This window comes from Notamacropus eugenii, chromosome 6, assembly GCF_028372415.1.
Source record: "Notamacropus eugenii isolate mMacEug1 chromosome 6, mMacEug1.pri_v2, whole genome shotgun sequence".
NCBI classification, from domain to species: domain Eukaryota; kingdom Metazoa; phylum Chordata; class Mammalia; order Diprotodontia; family Macropodidae; genus Notamacropus; species Notamacropus eugenii.
This window is the reverse complement of record NC_092877.1, coordinates 374196201-374209492: the sequence shown is the minus strand read 5'-3', so window position 1 is coordinate 374209492 and position 13292 is coordinate 374196201. Positions and strand designations below refer to the sequence as shown.

The following is a 13292-nucleotide window of genomic DNA, read 5'->3' as shown; positions in this document are numbered from 1 at the left end:
TCTTTTGTGAATTAATCTCTGATAGTGTGTTAACTTCTTGAGTTTTTTAATGATTAAATCTCTGACACTATCCATTTTGAAAATAGTCTTGCTTTTAGGACTTGAAATAGTATCCTGGTCCCAAACTTCGGTATTCATTAAGTAATTTCTCAATTAGACTTCATACTTTTCTGAGTTGGTGCTATCCAAAGTATTTCTCTTCCACTTTTTGGATAACTTTGTTTATGAAAAGCTTAACATATTCAAATCAAGGAAACTCAGGGTACAAATTTTGTTCCAAATCCCCCTGAGATTTTTTTCTCTATAATTTTTCTCAGGACACTAATTACATCCTTGTTTCTCAGGCTATAAATAAAAGGATTTAAAAAGGGAATTACTATTGTATAAAAAATGGCCACGGGTATGTCTATGGCTCCTTCATCAACTGCCCCTGGCCGAATATACATGATGAGAAGAGAACCATAGAATATCGAGACAGATACAAAATGGGACGCACAGGTGGAAAAGGCTTTGCCTCGGCCCTCCTTTGATTTCATCCTAAAGATAGTAAAAAGGATGTAAAGATAAGACAATAAGACAACTCCTATAGTGAAGACTTGAATTGAGCCTGAGAAGATGAATATCATCAATTCATTAATATAAGGGTCAGTACAAGAGAGTCTGTATAAAGGAAGAACATCACAAAAGAAATGATTGATTTGATGTGACTTGCAGAAAGTTAATCTGAAGAGAAAGCCAACATGAATCATGGAATGTAGGTTGCCAGCTATGAGTGATCCGGTGATCATCTGAATGGAGAGTTTCTTTGACATTATCATGGTATAATGAAGTGGATTACATATTGCCACATAGCGGTCATATGCCATGACTGCCAGGAGAAAACAAGCTGAAGTTTCAGAAAAGCAAAGAAAATAAAATTGTACCATACATTGATGAAGGGAAATCATTCTATCCTTAGAAAAGAAGTTCATTAACATCTTAGGAGTAACAGCACATGAACTAAAAGCATCCATAAATGCCAAGTTACCAAGAAACAAATACATAGGTGAGTGGAGTTGGGTTTCAACTGAAATTAATATCACCAGTCCAATGTTGCCTATTATAGTTATCAGGTAGATTATAAGGAAAAGTATGAATAGAAGAATCTTCAGTTCTTGATGATCTGTAAATCCAGTGAGGATGAACTCAGTTGTCAAAGTGACATTTTCAGCCATCTCAGTGTCCTGAAAACAGGAATTTTGGATTCCTATTAGAATGTAACTCAAAACATACCTAATTCTTTCTCCTAACTTCCTTCTGCAGAGTTTAGACCACAGCCAAATCTTCTTTCCTCTGGTGTTGTATCCTTGGTTCTAAGGTATAACCACCTCAATCAATAAACACTCATTAAATGTAAGTCACTGTGCTAAGTGCTCAGGATAGAGAAAGTGGCAAAAGATGGTTCATGCCCTCAAGGAGCTCACAATGGGGGAGAAGATAGGACAATAAATACATACAAACAAGCTATATATAGGATAAACAGGAAATGATTTATATAAGAAAAGCATTAGCATTAAAAGAAATTGCAAAAGACTTCCTGTAAAAGATTGGATTTTAGTTGGGACTTGAAGCCAAGGAAATCAATAGACAGAGGTAAGGAAAGAGAGCACTCCAGGCACAGGGGCAGCAAGAGAAAAAATCTGAAGCCAAGAGATGGACTGTGTTGTTCACTTCCAAGAGAATATTAATTTCTCTGAGCTTCTCTGAGCATAGCTTCTGAAACTTTTATGAGTGCCACATATAAAAGATCTCAATAGATTGTCATGAGCTCTTTTTGCATGGTTTCTATTTCTATTCGTTATATACCATGTTCAAAAGGTTCCTTTTCAAGGATTTATGCAAGCCTATTCTGTTCCAAGGATCAGTGATTGGGCTCTGTATTTTCAAACTTCAAAAATGGTAATATTTCATTGCCTCCCACATAGTGGAATTTTTTTTAAAGTAAGTCTCATTTGCCAATCAGTGATATTCTTTATTAAAGGATAGGGATTGGATATAGTATTTCATTTGTGTATAGAATTGTATTTATTGAAAAATTCCTTTTCCAATTCAGGTTGACACTTTCTTTGCAATGTATATGCCTCAACTCACTGAGAAGTAAAGTGATTTCTCCAGGGTCACTTAGATAGCATGTGTCAGTAGGACTTAACCCAAGTCTTCTTAATTCTGAGGTCAACTCTATTGCCTCTCTTTATTCTTTATTATGTGTACTAATTTTTAATATTGCTTACCCTCTTAGGTTTGTCTCCTGTTTTTAGTATATTGTTGTCTGGAAGATCCTCTATTACTTTGATATTTTAGTTGTCCTTTTCTGGGCATTCTCTTCCTCTGTTCCATCTCTTTTAGAGAGCCATTGTCATGACTTTCATAGAATTTCAAGAGCAAAGATTCCTGCTTTGTAATGAAGTAGAATGATCTGTTTGTTTTGCTTCCAAAACATTGATCATGTTTATTCAATGCTCTTTTTCAGTTTTCTCATCATATTTAGACCAAATTCAAGGAACAACCTATGCAATTTGCCTTATTCTAGGTACAATAATTAGGATTATTTTTCATTACTTCTACTACTTTACATCTATACACAATTGAAACTCAGTCTTCTTTCTGCTTATAAGGTATCAACATGAAATTTTACTATCTTCTGTCTCCTTCAGCTTGTAATTGATTTAGAGCATGACTTAGTTTTAATTACGTCAGATCTAAAAAGAGAAGTATCAAAGTACCAATATAATTCTAGGGGAAAAAATGAAGAATTTCTGTATGTCTTGATATTTTTAGGTTAGTAATTCAAAGAAGGTCCACTAAAAATAATTACCTTGATACCCTATTAAATTATCCAAGGCATTATGCATTGTTCAGACTTTACAAATTACAGGGAAAGAAAATCACCACTGTTAATTATTAGCATGCTCACACAGAGATGTGGCCCTCCCTATGCACATAGGACATGATTAAGGAGATAGATGGCCAGTCTCTCGTCATCCCTTCACTCCTTGGTCCCCACCACTAAAATTGTTTTTTAAATCTCCCTGACTGACATTCTGTAGGACCTTCAATTGTTCTATTGAAATGCCAATCCTATCATGAAAGGGTCAATCTTTTCCTCCTTTTGCAATGTAAAGAACATTGAGTTATCTGTGCTGGGTTCTGATTTTAAGGTGTAAAATTGTTAAAATTCAGCTCCCCTCACTCCAATACCATTTTTTGCTATCATTCCATTTTTCTCTTTGTTTTAAGTTATTGCAATTAAAAGACCATTGTACTTGGAATTAGGGGACTAAACTTCTCCTTCCTATTCCCTTCCATGGAGTAATCTCCTTTCCAATATATATGTTAATGACAGAATCATGTGTGATTATGGACAAAATACTTCGTATTTATAGGCCTTTCTATAATTTCTTCCTCAGTAAAATCGGAAAATAGTAATGCCTACATTACCTACTCACTGGATTGATCAGAAGGAAACTCTTTGTAAACTTTAAAGCATAAAAAAGTATGAATTATTGCTTCTTGTTAATTTCTTGGAATTCATTGAGTCCTCATTTAGGGCAAGTCCATTTCTCTCCCACAAAATGGTATGATGAATAACTTCATATCCAGCAGAATTTCCATACCATCTCAATCCCATCATACTGCATTCTTTTAGACCATAGCTAATATAAACTGTTGAAATACTAAAAAAAATGTTCAAATAGGTTACATTGTCCTATTTATGATTGCTGAGGAATCATACCCACTGCTAAGAATTTTTTTTTAAATGCCACTGAAAACATCATATATATTTGAGAAAAAAGACATGTCACATATATGAAGAGAAGAGAACAACAGTACAGGACAGAGAACAGGTGAGACAGATTTCTTTAAGGATTTGCCTTTGCCCTCTTAAGAATTCTTTTTTAATGTAGTAATTAGAATATGTAAAGTGAATGTGTTTATACTGGTGAAAACTCATCCCAGAGCTCAATCTTTCCTGCCTTGTACCTATTAGAATCTCTCTCTTCCCTTAAAGCTCATCTTCAGTGGAACTTTCTCTATGAAGTCTTTCCTTATCTCCCTAGTGACTCATTTCTCTCTGCCTAAAAATGTACCTTGTATTTATTTTGTGTATGATTATACATGCTCATGTCATTTCCCCCAATAGAAGAAAAGATTCTTAAGGATAGTGACTCTTCCATTTTGCCTTCTGTGTCCTCAGTACCCAACAGAGTTACTGAAGCTCAATAAATGCTTGTTGATTGACCCATGAATTCAGAGAAGATGAAAATCATCAGAACATTAAATGACAATTCAGTGCATGGAATTTAAAACTATGGTATTGTAAGGTATGATTGAATTTTGTTTCCACAGATATTACATAAAAATAGAAATTGTAGTTCACACTGATGGCTAATGTCAGAGATGAAACTGCTTGTGTATAGCAGTGGGTGGGGAATGTGAGCTACTTGGAAATTAGCATAGCTACTACTTTTCTTTGTCCTGAAAAGGTCTCCTCCTGTATGTCAATGCCAGATCTAATTTTGGAGATAAGGGCCATAAACCTGCCTTTATCCTTGACTTACCTTCAAACTCATAGCTTTTGTCAATTCCCTTAGCAATTGAAATAAATTGTATGAGAAGACATATTTAAGGAGTGAGATTTAGTGAGCCTTGGAATAATGGCCAATGGGAAGCAGGCAGGAAATTTGAATCGAAAGCAAGACATTTAAGCCTGGCAATTGTCTAAAGAAAATGCGCTCTCCATTCTGGAGGGACCCTTTCACTATGTACGTAGAATAATTTGCTAACTTAAAATGAGAATTGTTTTGGTCTCACTATGAGTATTGTTCATTGTTGAAAGTGAGACTGTTTCTCCTAGTATGTTAAAGAAAATTTTAAAGAATGTATTTGTTTGAGACACAAGACTTAGAGAATTCTCTGCTCCTGCTATCTAGTAGAAAATCATTTCAAACTGCACAAGTTCTATACCATTGAGTAACGATGTTCAGTTTACTTCCAGAACTATGAAATGTCTTCTATGATCAAAATACCATGTCAGGTAATAGAATTACAAAGATAAGAAATTATAGTCCTTATTTCAAGGAACTTACAATGTAGTAAGAGGATAAGACACTTATGAAAAAAAACTAGTTCAACTAATGGTATTATACCTTCAGAGAAGATATTTGATCACTTTTAGAAGTTTTTTAGATATTTGAGGAAGTGGTAGAATCAGAGGAGACTCCATGGAGGTGATGGAAAAGATTTCAATAGGTAGAAAGACCTGGAGTGCACAGGAAACATGGGAACACTATATGATTCACCTCCTTCCATAAAATAGAAATTAGTAAGAGAGGAAGCAGACTGAGTTGGAAAAAGGAGAGTAGCAGAATTTGGCTAGAACTAATAATCAGCGTGGGCATAAAGTGAGATGATTAAAGATAAACTGAAACCAAATTATAGAGGACTTTAAATTCTTAAAAAGTCAGTGAGATTTGTAATGAGAAATCCAACTCATAGAATTTTAGAATAAGAAACACTTGAATAGCTCATATATTTCAAGTGCTCCATCTTGTAGATGAAGAAGCTGAGACATAGGACATTTAAGACTTGCCTAAGATCACTTGACAGTTTGAGTCTAGAACCTATATTTTCTGATTCCTCACCCAATGCTTGGAGCAAACTAATGATCTGCATTCTATATTTTTATAAAATAATTAGTCAAAAATAAAGTCCAACTCTTATCAAAAGGATCAACTCTCAATCTTTACTGAGCTTAATATTTCAAATTAATGACTATATGAAAAGCTGTGATATATTATTTGGTTTAAATCCACATAATAACTCTCCTTTGATTCAGATTATTTCAAGTGAGTTGCAGTAGAAATTGAATTGTTGTCTACTTCAAATAATGCATTTTAGGAATTGTATTAAGTAATAATGAAATGCCTAAGAAGATGAATGTTGAGTCCTGTGTAAGCACATGGAGTCACTTTCACAAAATCTCAATTTAATATATTCTTCACCAGCAGAAGTTTTACCATTTTTATTGCCATAGATGTTATTCAGAATAAAAACAACAGGTCACATTTACAAAGCACCTTCCTCACAACAACCTTCTGATGTTGGTCATTTAATGAATGTGATAGAATCATAGGTATAGAACTGAAAGTTCTGGAACTTTTGAAATCATTTAGATAGTCAATTCTCAAACTTTTTAGTCTCAGGTCTCCTTCACACTCTTAAAAATTATTGAGGACACCCTCAAGGGTTTTTATTTATGTGGGTTATATCTACTGATATTTACTACTTGAAATTTAAGCATCTTTTTATGATTACAAAAATAGTTTTGACCTCAAAGATCTTTTTAAAGAGTTTTGGGGATTTCCAGAAGAACTCCTAATAGTTCAGCCCACTCACTTTAGGGAATGGAACCATACTAGCTAAGTGATTTGCAAAGAGTGGAACAAATAGTCCTGATTTTACAGATAAAGAGGTTGAATGAACTTGGGAGACACAGGGAGTAAATAGAAGAATGAAAGTCAGATGCAAATCTCCAAATTCCAGTAACAGAGTTCTATCACAGCTTGCTACACTGCCATTAAAGAAGTGGAAATACCTTGCTCAAAGTCACATAAAAACCACATTGTTATTTGATCTATTTTGAGTGTCACAAATATGGAATCATGGGAATGGGTTGAAATGGAAAGGATCCAAAGGGTGTTAGTTATTAAAGTGAAGGAATGACAATGACACAGAAGATTTTTGATATTTGGCCTGAAGCAAATCAACATGATGGGACATTTCCTAACTACAAGCTCTCCAAAGTCACTTACTTTTAAGGATGTTAGGTGTAAGATACCTACTTTGAGAGATTCATTGGAAACAGAGTCTTAAAATGCTTCTCAAGTACCTTCAGTTAGCTGTCAGTGCTAGCAAATGGTAGAAATGCACAAAAATAGTTGGGAATTATTAGCAATTCTTTAGGTTAAAGAGTAGGAAAACTTCTCAGGTCAAGGTAAAAAATAAAATTTTGTTCAGTAAATACAGTAGTTATATTCATTTCTTGGATACACAACCCATTTTTCATCTCTATGCCTTTGAAATAGATCTTCCCCATGATTGGAATTTCTTCCCTCTTCATCATCTTCTACTGTTTGAAATTCCTGGTTTCCTTCAATACTCAGTACAAGCATCAGTTTCTATAAGACTCTAGTTCACTTCCCCCCTCCAACTATTAATTTACTCCTTCCCAAAATTATCTTACATTCATCTGTCTTGTATCATGTGTATAGGTACACATATGTGCATATATATGTATATATGTGTATCATATCATCTCCTCTATTATACTATGAGGTACTTCAAGGTAAAGGCTTTAGTCTTTCATCTCCAATATACAGCTTAAGGACTGACACACAGTATGCAACTAATAAATACTTGCTGAATGATATGTACATCATGTATATTTCATTTACATAGAGAGAAATAGGGGAGAGAGGGAAGCAAGATGGAAAGGGAGAAAGCAGGTAGGGATAATGACAGGCAGAAAAAATGAGAGATGTACAGAGACACGAGGAGAGAGACAGAAGCCAAATGAGAAAAGAATAGAAAAACATGAGTTCTGAGAAGGGCATGTGTTATTCCTTTTAAGAGGTCCTAGTGGTTACTTAACATTTTAATTTTTTATCTCTATAATTGGCATCAGCAGAAAACAGCCTAAAACTTCTATAAACAGGAAATAGAGCTTTAAGACTTTCCCCACAAAAAGAAAAAATAAAAATTGTGAAAATCACTGCACATTTATGTAGATGTAGTGTAGAGATCCAGAGGAAAGGGAGGCTTACCTTTGGAAATACAGAGATAAATGCAACAATGGTCACTTCTTTGTGCTGATTTTCTTTGGTGGCTCCAAATCTTAGGATGAAGTATTTATTTTAATTTGTTCTAAAAGCAGTAATCAGCAGCCAGAAAAACATGAAAATCCCTCAATGGTTTTTTGAATTCCCTTTAGAATGAAGTAAAGTTTTCCTACTGGGCATTTTGGACTTGGAGACCTGATCAAAAAATCCCATCAGACAGAGCAAGTTGAAACAATTAAAAATATTTAAATCCCTTCACAAACTACCTTTCAAGATGCAATTTATTCTTGTTCATCTCTTTTGCAATTCAGCCAAATTAGCCTTCCTGCTATTAATCACACAACATTCCATCTCACATCTCCATTTCATTGTATAACCAAGTTCCCATTGCCTTGGTATGCACTGTGTCTTCAACTCTGCCTTTTGGAATTCCCAACTTTCTTCAAAAAGGTCCCCAGTTCAGAGGTTCCCAAATTTTCTTGGTTCACCACATTCTTTTGTACAACACACTAGGCTGAAAGATATACTGAACAGTTCCAGCCAATAGGTAGTTAAGTCTAAACAACTTAATGAGTATGTGTGTCCTAACAACTTAGTCGTTTGAAAACAATAAAATACATACACTGAAAGAATTATGTTTTCCTTTTACTTTTAAATCACCAGAATTTCTTACTAATACAATATGTACACCGTCTGGGCACTGCACAACTTCTTAAATCTTGTAATCAGATTGGATATCACTACCTTCATTTCCTATTCTAAATCCATTGGTTTTCATAAGGGACTTCCTTTTCATTACAGGAACCACTGAAAATCCAGCTTTGCAAAGAAATGACACCTGAAACAAGAAATTTTGAGAAGTAAATTTGAGGAAAGTAGAAGTAAGGAAAAACATATCTCAAATGCTCAGAACATCATCAAAAGAAATGCAACATAATTTAATGTTGAAACTGAAAAATTTGGAGGTATTCACATGGTGCTGATAGATATTGAATATTGTTGTGTTCCCAAGAAAAATTTCAAACATCCTGTGAGTTCACTGTGGTGGTCTGGAACATGTAGTTTGAGAACAACCTATTAGTGTCCTTGCACTAACTACCTCATGTTTTTTATATGTAAATCTATATGTGTGTGTGTGTGTGTGTGTAGAAGTACAGGTACATGTATATGCATATTATATGTATGGATGTGTGTGTATATATAATGTACTAATATGTGCATGAATTACCCCTCCCCCATCATAGAATTCCTTCAGAGCAAGGAATACTTTACATTTACATTTTTAACTCCAGCACCTATCATAGTATATGTAATACATAGCAGGCAGTTAAATTCTTGATATGTTAATTCAATGGATTGCATTCTTTCATTTATTTTTTTATTTTGTTCTCAAATGCAAAAAACAATGCATGTTTCCATTACAGAACTGAAGAAAGTGTTGTGCCTGAAATGGTGGATCACTTTTTGTACAATTTGCTTTTACTTTAAATCCATAGAACCATAAATTCAACATGTAACTTTCAAAGCTGTCTGACTTGTCTGTGAATCTGTCTGACTTGTCTGTGAATCTGTCTGACTTGTCTGTGAATTTGTCTGACATATATGTGTATATATATATATATATATTTATACACACACACATATATTTACACACATATGTGTGTGCATTTCAATGATCTTTTCTTCTTCCTAATTCCTCTACTTCTTCTTACACTATCCTTATTTTTCCTCTTCCTTCTGTCCCCTCACTGGAAAATAAAGAAACAAAACACTTAGTAAAATATGAATATTAAAATTAAACAAATTATTTTATTAGCTATAACCTCCAAAATATGTTAATCTTCTCCTTGGGTCAATCATTTGTCTCTCAGCAGGTTGGTAACATGCTTCATCATCAGACCTCCAGAATCATGGTCGTTGCATTGATCAGAGTCCCTTACTCTTTCAAAAATGATTTCCTTTATAGTGTCATTATTGTATACTTCGTTCTCCTTCTACTCATGTCACTCCATGTCATATAAATCTTCCAAAGTTTCCTTTAACTGTCCATTTTGTTATCTCTGATAGCATAATAATATTTGAATATGTGATTGCTGATAATTTCTTCAGCAATTCCTCAATTGATGAGATAATTAGTGATGGGTGATTTGGAGCATTTTTTCCTACAGTTGTTCATAGCTTGAAAAAGAGGCCAACACCTTCTATGACATCTGTGTCTATCTCCAGTCATATTGACCTATGTCTTGCCATTGAACTCTGATGCCTCTAGAGGAGAGATTGAAGCTGATGATGACTTTGAATAGCTTTGCCTTACTTCAATCAAATTCACTTGCAAGTTCAAGACATCATCCTTTTCAATAATGAAAGACAAACAACAATAGTATTAAGAGTTTACATATTTTTTCCTTTGAAAATGGCTTATTCATATCGTTCGACTGCTTACTTATTGGTAAATAGTTTTGGTTTTAAAATTTGAATCCATTCCATATGTAACTTGGATATGAGACTCTAATCAAAGAAACTTGCTGTAAATGTTTTTCTATTTAACTTTCCCTTTACTAAATAAGTTTCAATTATAAAAAAAATTAATTTCAAATAATGAACATTTTCCATATTTTCTTCTGTCTTCTCTATCTGTTGCTTGGTCATGATTTCTTCCCCTATCAAATGATCCCTTGCTTTTCTAATGTATTTATGGCATCACTTTTTGTGTCTTTTACGTATAAATTTAGAACTTATCTAAGTAGATAGTGTGAGATGTTGACTGACATTTAATTTTTGAATTTCCCAGTGTTTTTTGTCATATAGTCAGACCTTATTCCAGTAAATCAAGTCTTTGTTTCTTTCAAACACTTCACCACTATATTTGCTTCCTTTTCTATGTTGTGTAACTAATCTATTCTACAAATCAACCTCGCTATTTCTTTTTCCTTTTTTTTTGAGGGGTCAAAAATCACTTTTCTCAAGCACATAGATCATTCATTTAGTTCAGGGGAAAAATCAACACCCCCAACTTTAGAGAAATACAAATCAACAGACATGGCTTCCAAGTTTCTGACATAAGCAACACATACATAATAAACCAACAGATCCAACTGTCTGACCATTACATACATACATAGCTAGCAGAGAGGAAACCACCAACATCTGAGTTTTCACTGCTGGGGGCTGCTTAGTGGCTTTTCAGAGCCTCATCTGGCTCACAAAGTTTCTTGAAAAAAATTAGCCCCAAAGTGAAACCTGACCTGAGAGTATTTAAGCATTTTTTTTTTTACAGCCAAAGGGCTTCACAACCTTTTAGAAGCAGTGACTTATTAGAAAATTAACAAAAGGTGAAGCCTTTTCTACAAATCTTCCCCAATCAAACTCCCCTTACCAGGCAGACCCATTACTGTGTGGGAAGATCTTCCCAGTAAGAAGCAAAATTATATTAACAGTTAACAAAAATGTTTTACCAATACATTAGACCCCCAAATCTTTCACAGCCATTACATGGGCAACTTGTATCTTAATAGGCATTAACATTTCTTAGGTAAATACGATATAAATCACATTTGCAGAATACATAGCATAGCAACTCATCCCCAGGGTGGCCAAATGGCTTTAAGCAAACACAAATGTATGTGCATAAGATACATCATTCTTTGAGGAGAGCAACCAGCTTCTCAATCCTCAATCCCAAACAGAAATGTACAAGCAAAGTCCTCTTGGGGTTGTGTCCTTCCCATCCTGCTACTGCAGATATTATCAGGTGTAGGCTCTAATGAGCCAAGTTCCAGCTTTAACAATGCTCCAGCCCCTGCCTCTAAATCTGAGGGGTGGCTGGACAACAAAGCTATAAGGGTGGAGTCCTTGGGGATACAGGGCATTTCCCCCCACCACTATAGATAATTCTACCCCCTTGCTTTCAAATTATCCCAGGAGAACACTGCAAAAAAGCACACTCAGTGCCTTGTTGTGCAGTCTCCATCTTGCCCCAGGCCTGAACTCCAACCTCCTGAGTTCTTCCTTCTTCAGCAGAAGGCAGCATCTTCCAGCTCCCACTTGGGTCTGTGTGCAGGCAGCTCTCCCTCAAACTTCCACTCCCATTCATTCGCTCACCTCTCCAAGGTTTTCACACTGGCAATTTTGTACTTCTGCTTTGCCTTTCAACTGGCAGTTTTCCGGCCCTGTTCCATGGCTCTACATACGATACAATGTTAGGACTTTCACCTCTCCAGCACAGTCAGGAGCAATGTTAATCCAGTCAAACCGTGTCTCTGGCCATCCCCATCTCCCAGGGCTCCACAGAACCATAGCCAGGAAACAACCATAGCTAGGAAACAGTAGACCATTTTCCTACTCCCCATGCTTTCTTTTTAACATATGTAGATCCTATCCTCATTGTATCAGTAAGCACCCTGACATACCCAGGGAGACCTGCTATCACAGGTTCTTAGATCTCCTTTTCTAAAATGAAAGCAATTTTTGAGGAGTCAACAATCACTTTAATCTGGTACTTGTGTCATTCACTTAGTTCAGGGGAAAATGTCAGCACCCTTGACTTCACAGAAAATACAGAGAAGTACCGGGAAATAGATATGACTTCGAACTGTCTGACATAAGCATACATAAATCATAAACCAAAAGACAGATTCAACTGTCTGATCATTACATACATACATAGTTACCAGAGAAGCTTCAACATCTGGGTTTGCAAAGCCGGGGATGGGAGTTCCCCAGAGTCTCATCTGGCAAACAAAGCTTCTTCCCAAAACTAAGCCCCCAACCTCTCTATTTCTTAACCAATACAAAATCATTTTGATAATTTCTACTTCATAGTGTACTTTGAGTCCTAGTACTAATCACTTTCTTTGGTGTTTTCTCCCTTGAAACTATTGAGATTTGTTCCTTTATATAAATTTCGTTATTATTTTTCTAGTTGTATAAGTAACCCATTGGTAGATGAATGTGTACAGCAATGAATAAATAAATCGTATTAACATTTGTATTATTTTGTGTGGGTCTACTCATGAGCAGTTAGTATTTTTCCATCTAGTTTGGTTTTTATTCCTGTAAAGAATGTTTTATAGCTGTATTCATAGAGTTCTCTGTTTATATACTGGTAGAAACCCAAGTGATTTTTTTACTCTCAATTTATTTTTTTTTATAATTAACTTCTTTGTGTTCATTTTTCGACAATTACTTCCATAAATTTTCATTTCCTCCCCCTCCGAATGACTGAACAAATTGTAATATACAAATATAATCGAATAATATTGTGTTATAAGAAATGATGAACAGGTATATTTCAGGAAAACCTGGAAACACTTATATGAACTGATGCTTAGTGAAATGAACAGAACCAGGGGAACATTATACACAGTAACAGTCACAGTGTGAGGGGACTGTTTCCAATAGTCTTGGTCCTTCACA

At 34.9% G+C, this 13292-nt stretch overlaps 1 protein-coding gene across 1 annotated transcript; it reads right to left on the bottom strand.

Moving 5' to 3' along the window:
- Positions 1-257: 257 nt before the first annotated feature.
- On the bottom strand, positions 258-1214 carry LOC140512433 (olfactory receptor 5K1-like). The gene has a single exon (XM_072621538.1). The coding sequence runs from the start codon at positions 1212-1214 to the stop codon at positions 258-260; it is 957 nt and encodes a 318-aa protein (XP_072477639.1).
- Between the last annotated feature and the right edge of the window lie 12078 nt (positions 1215-13292).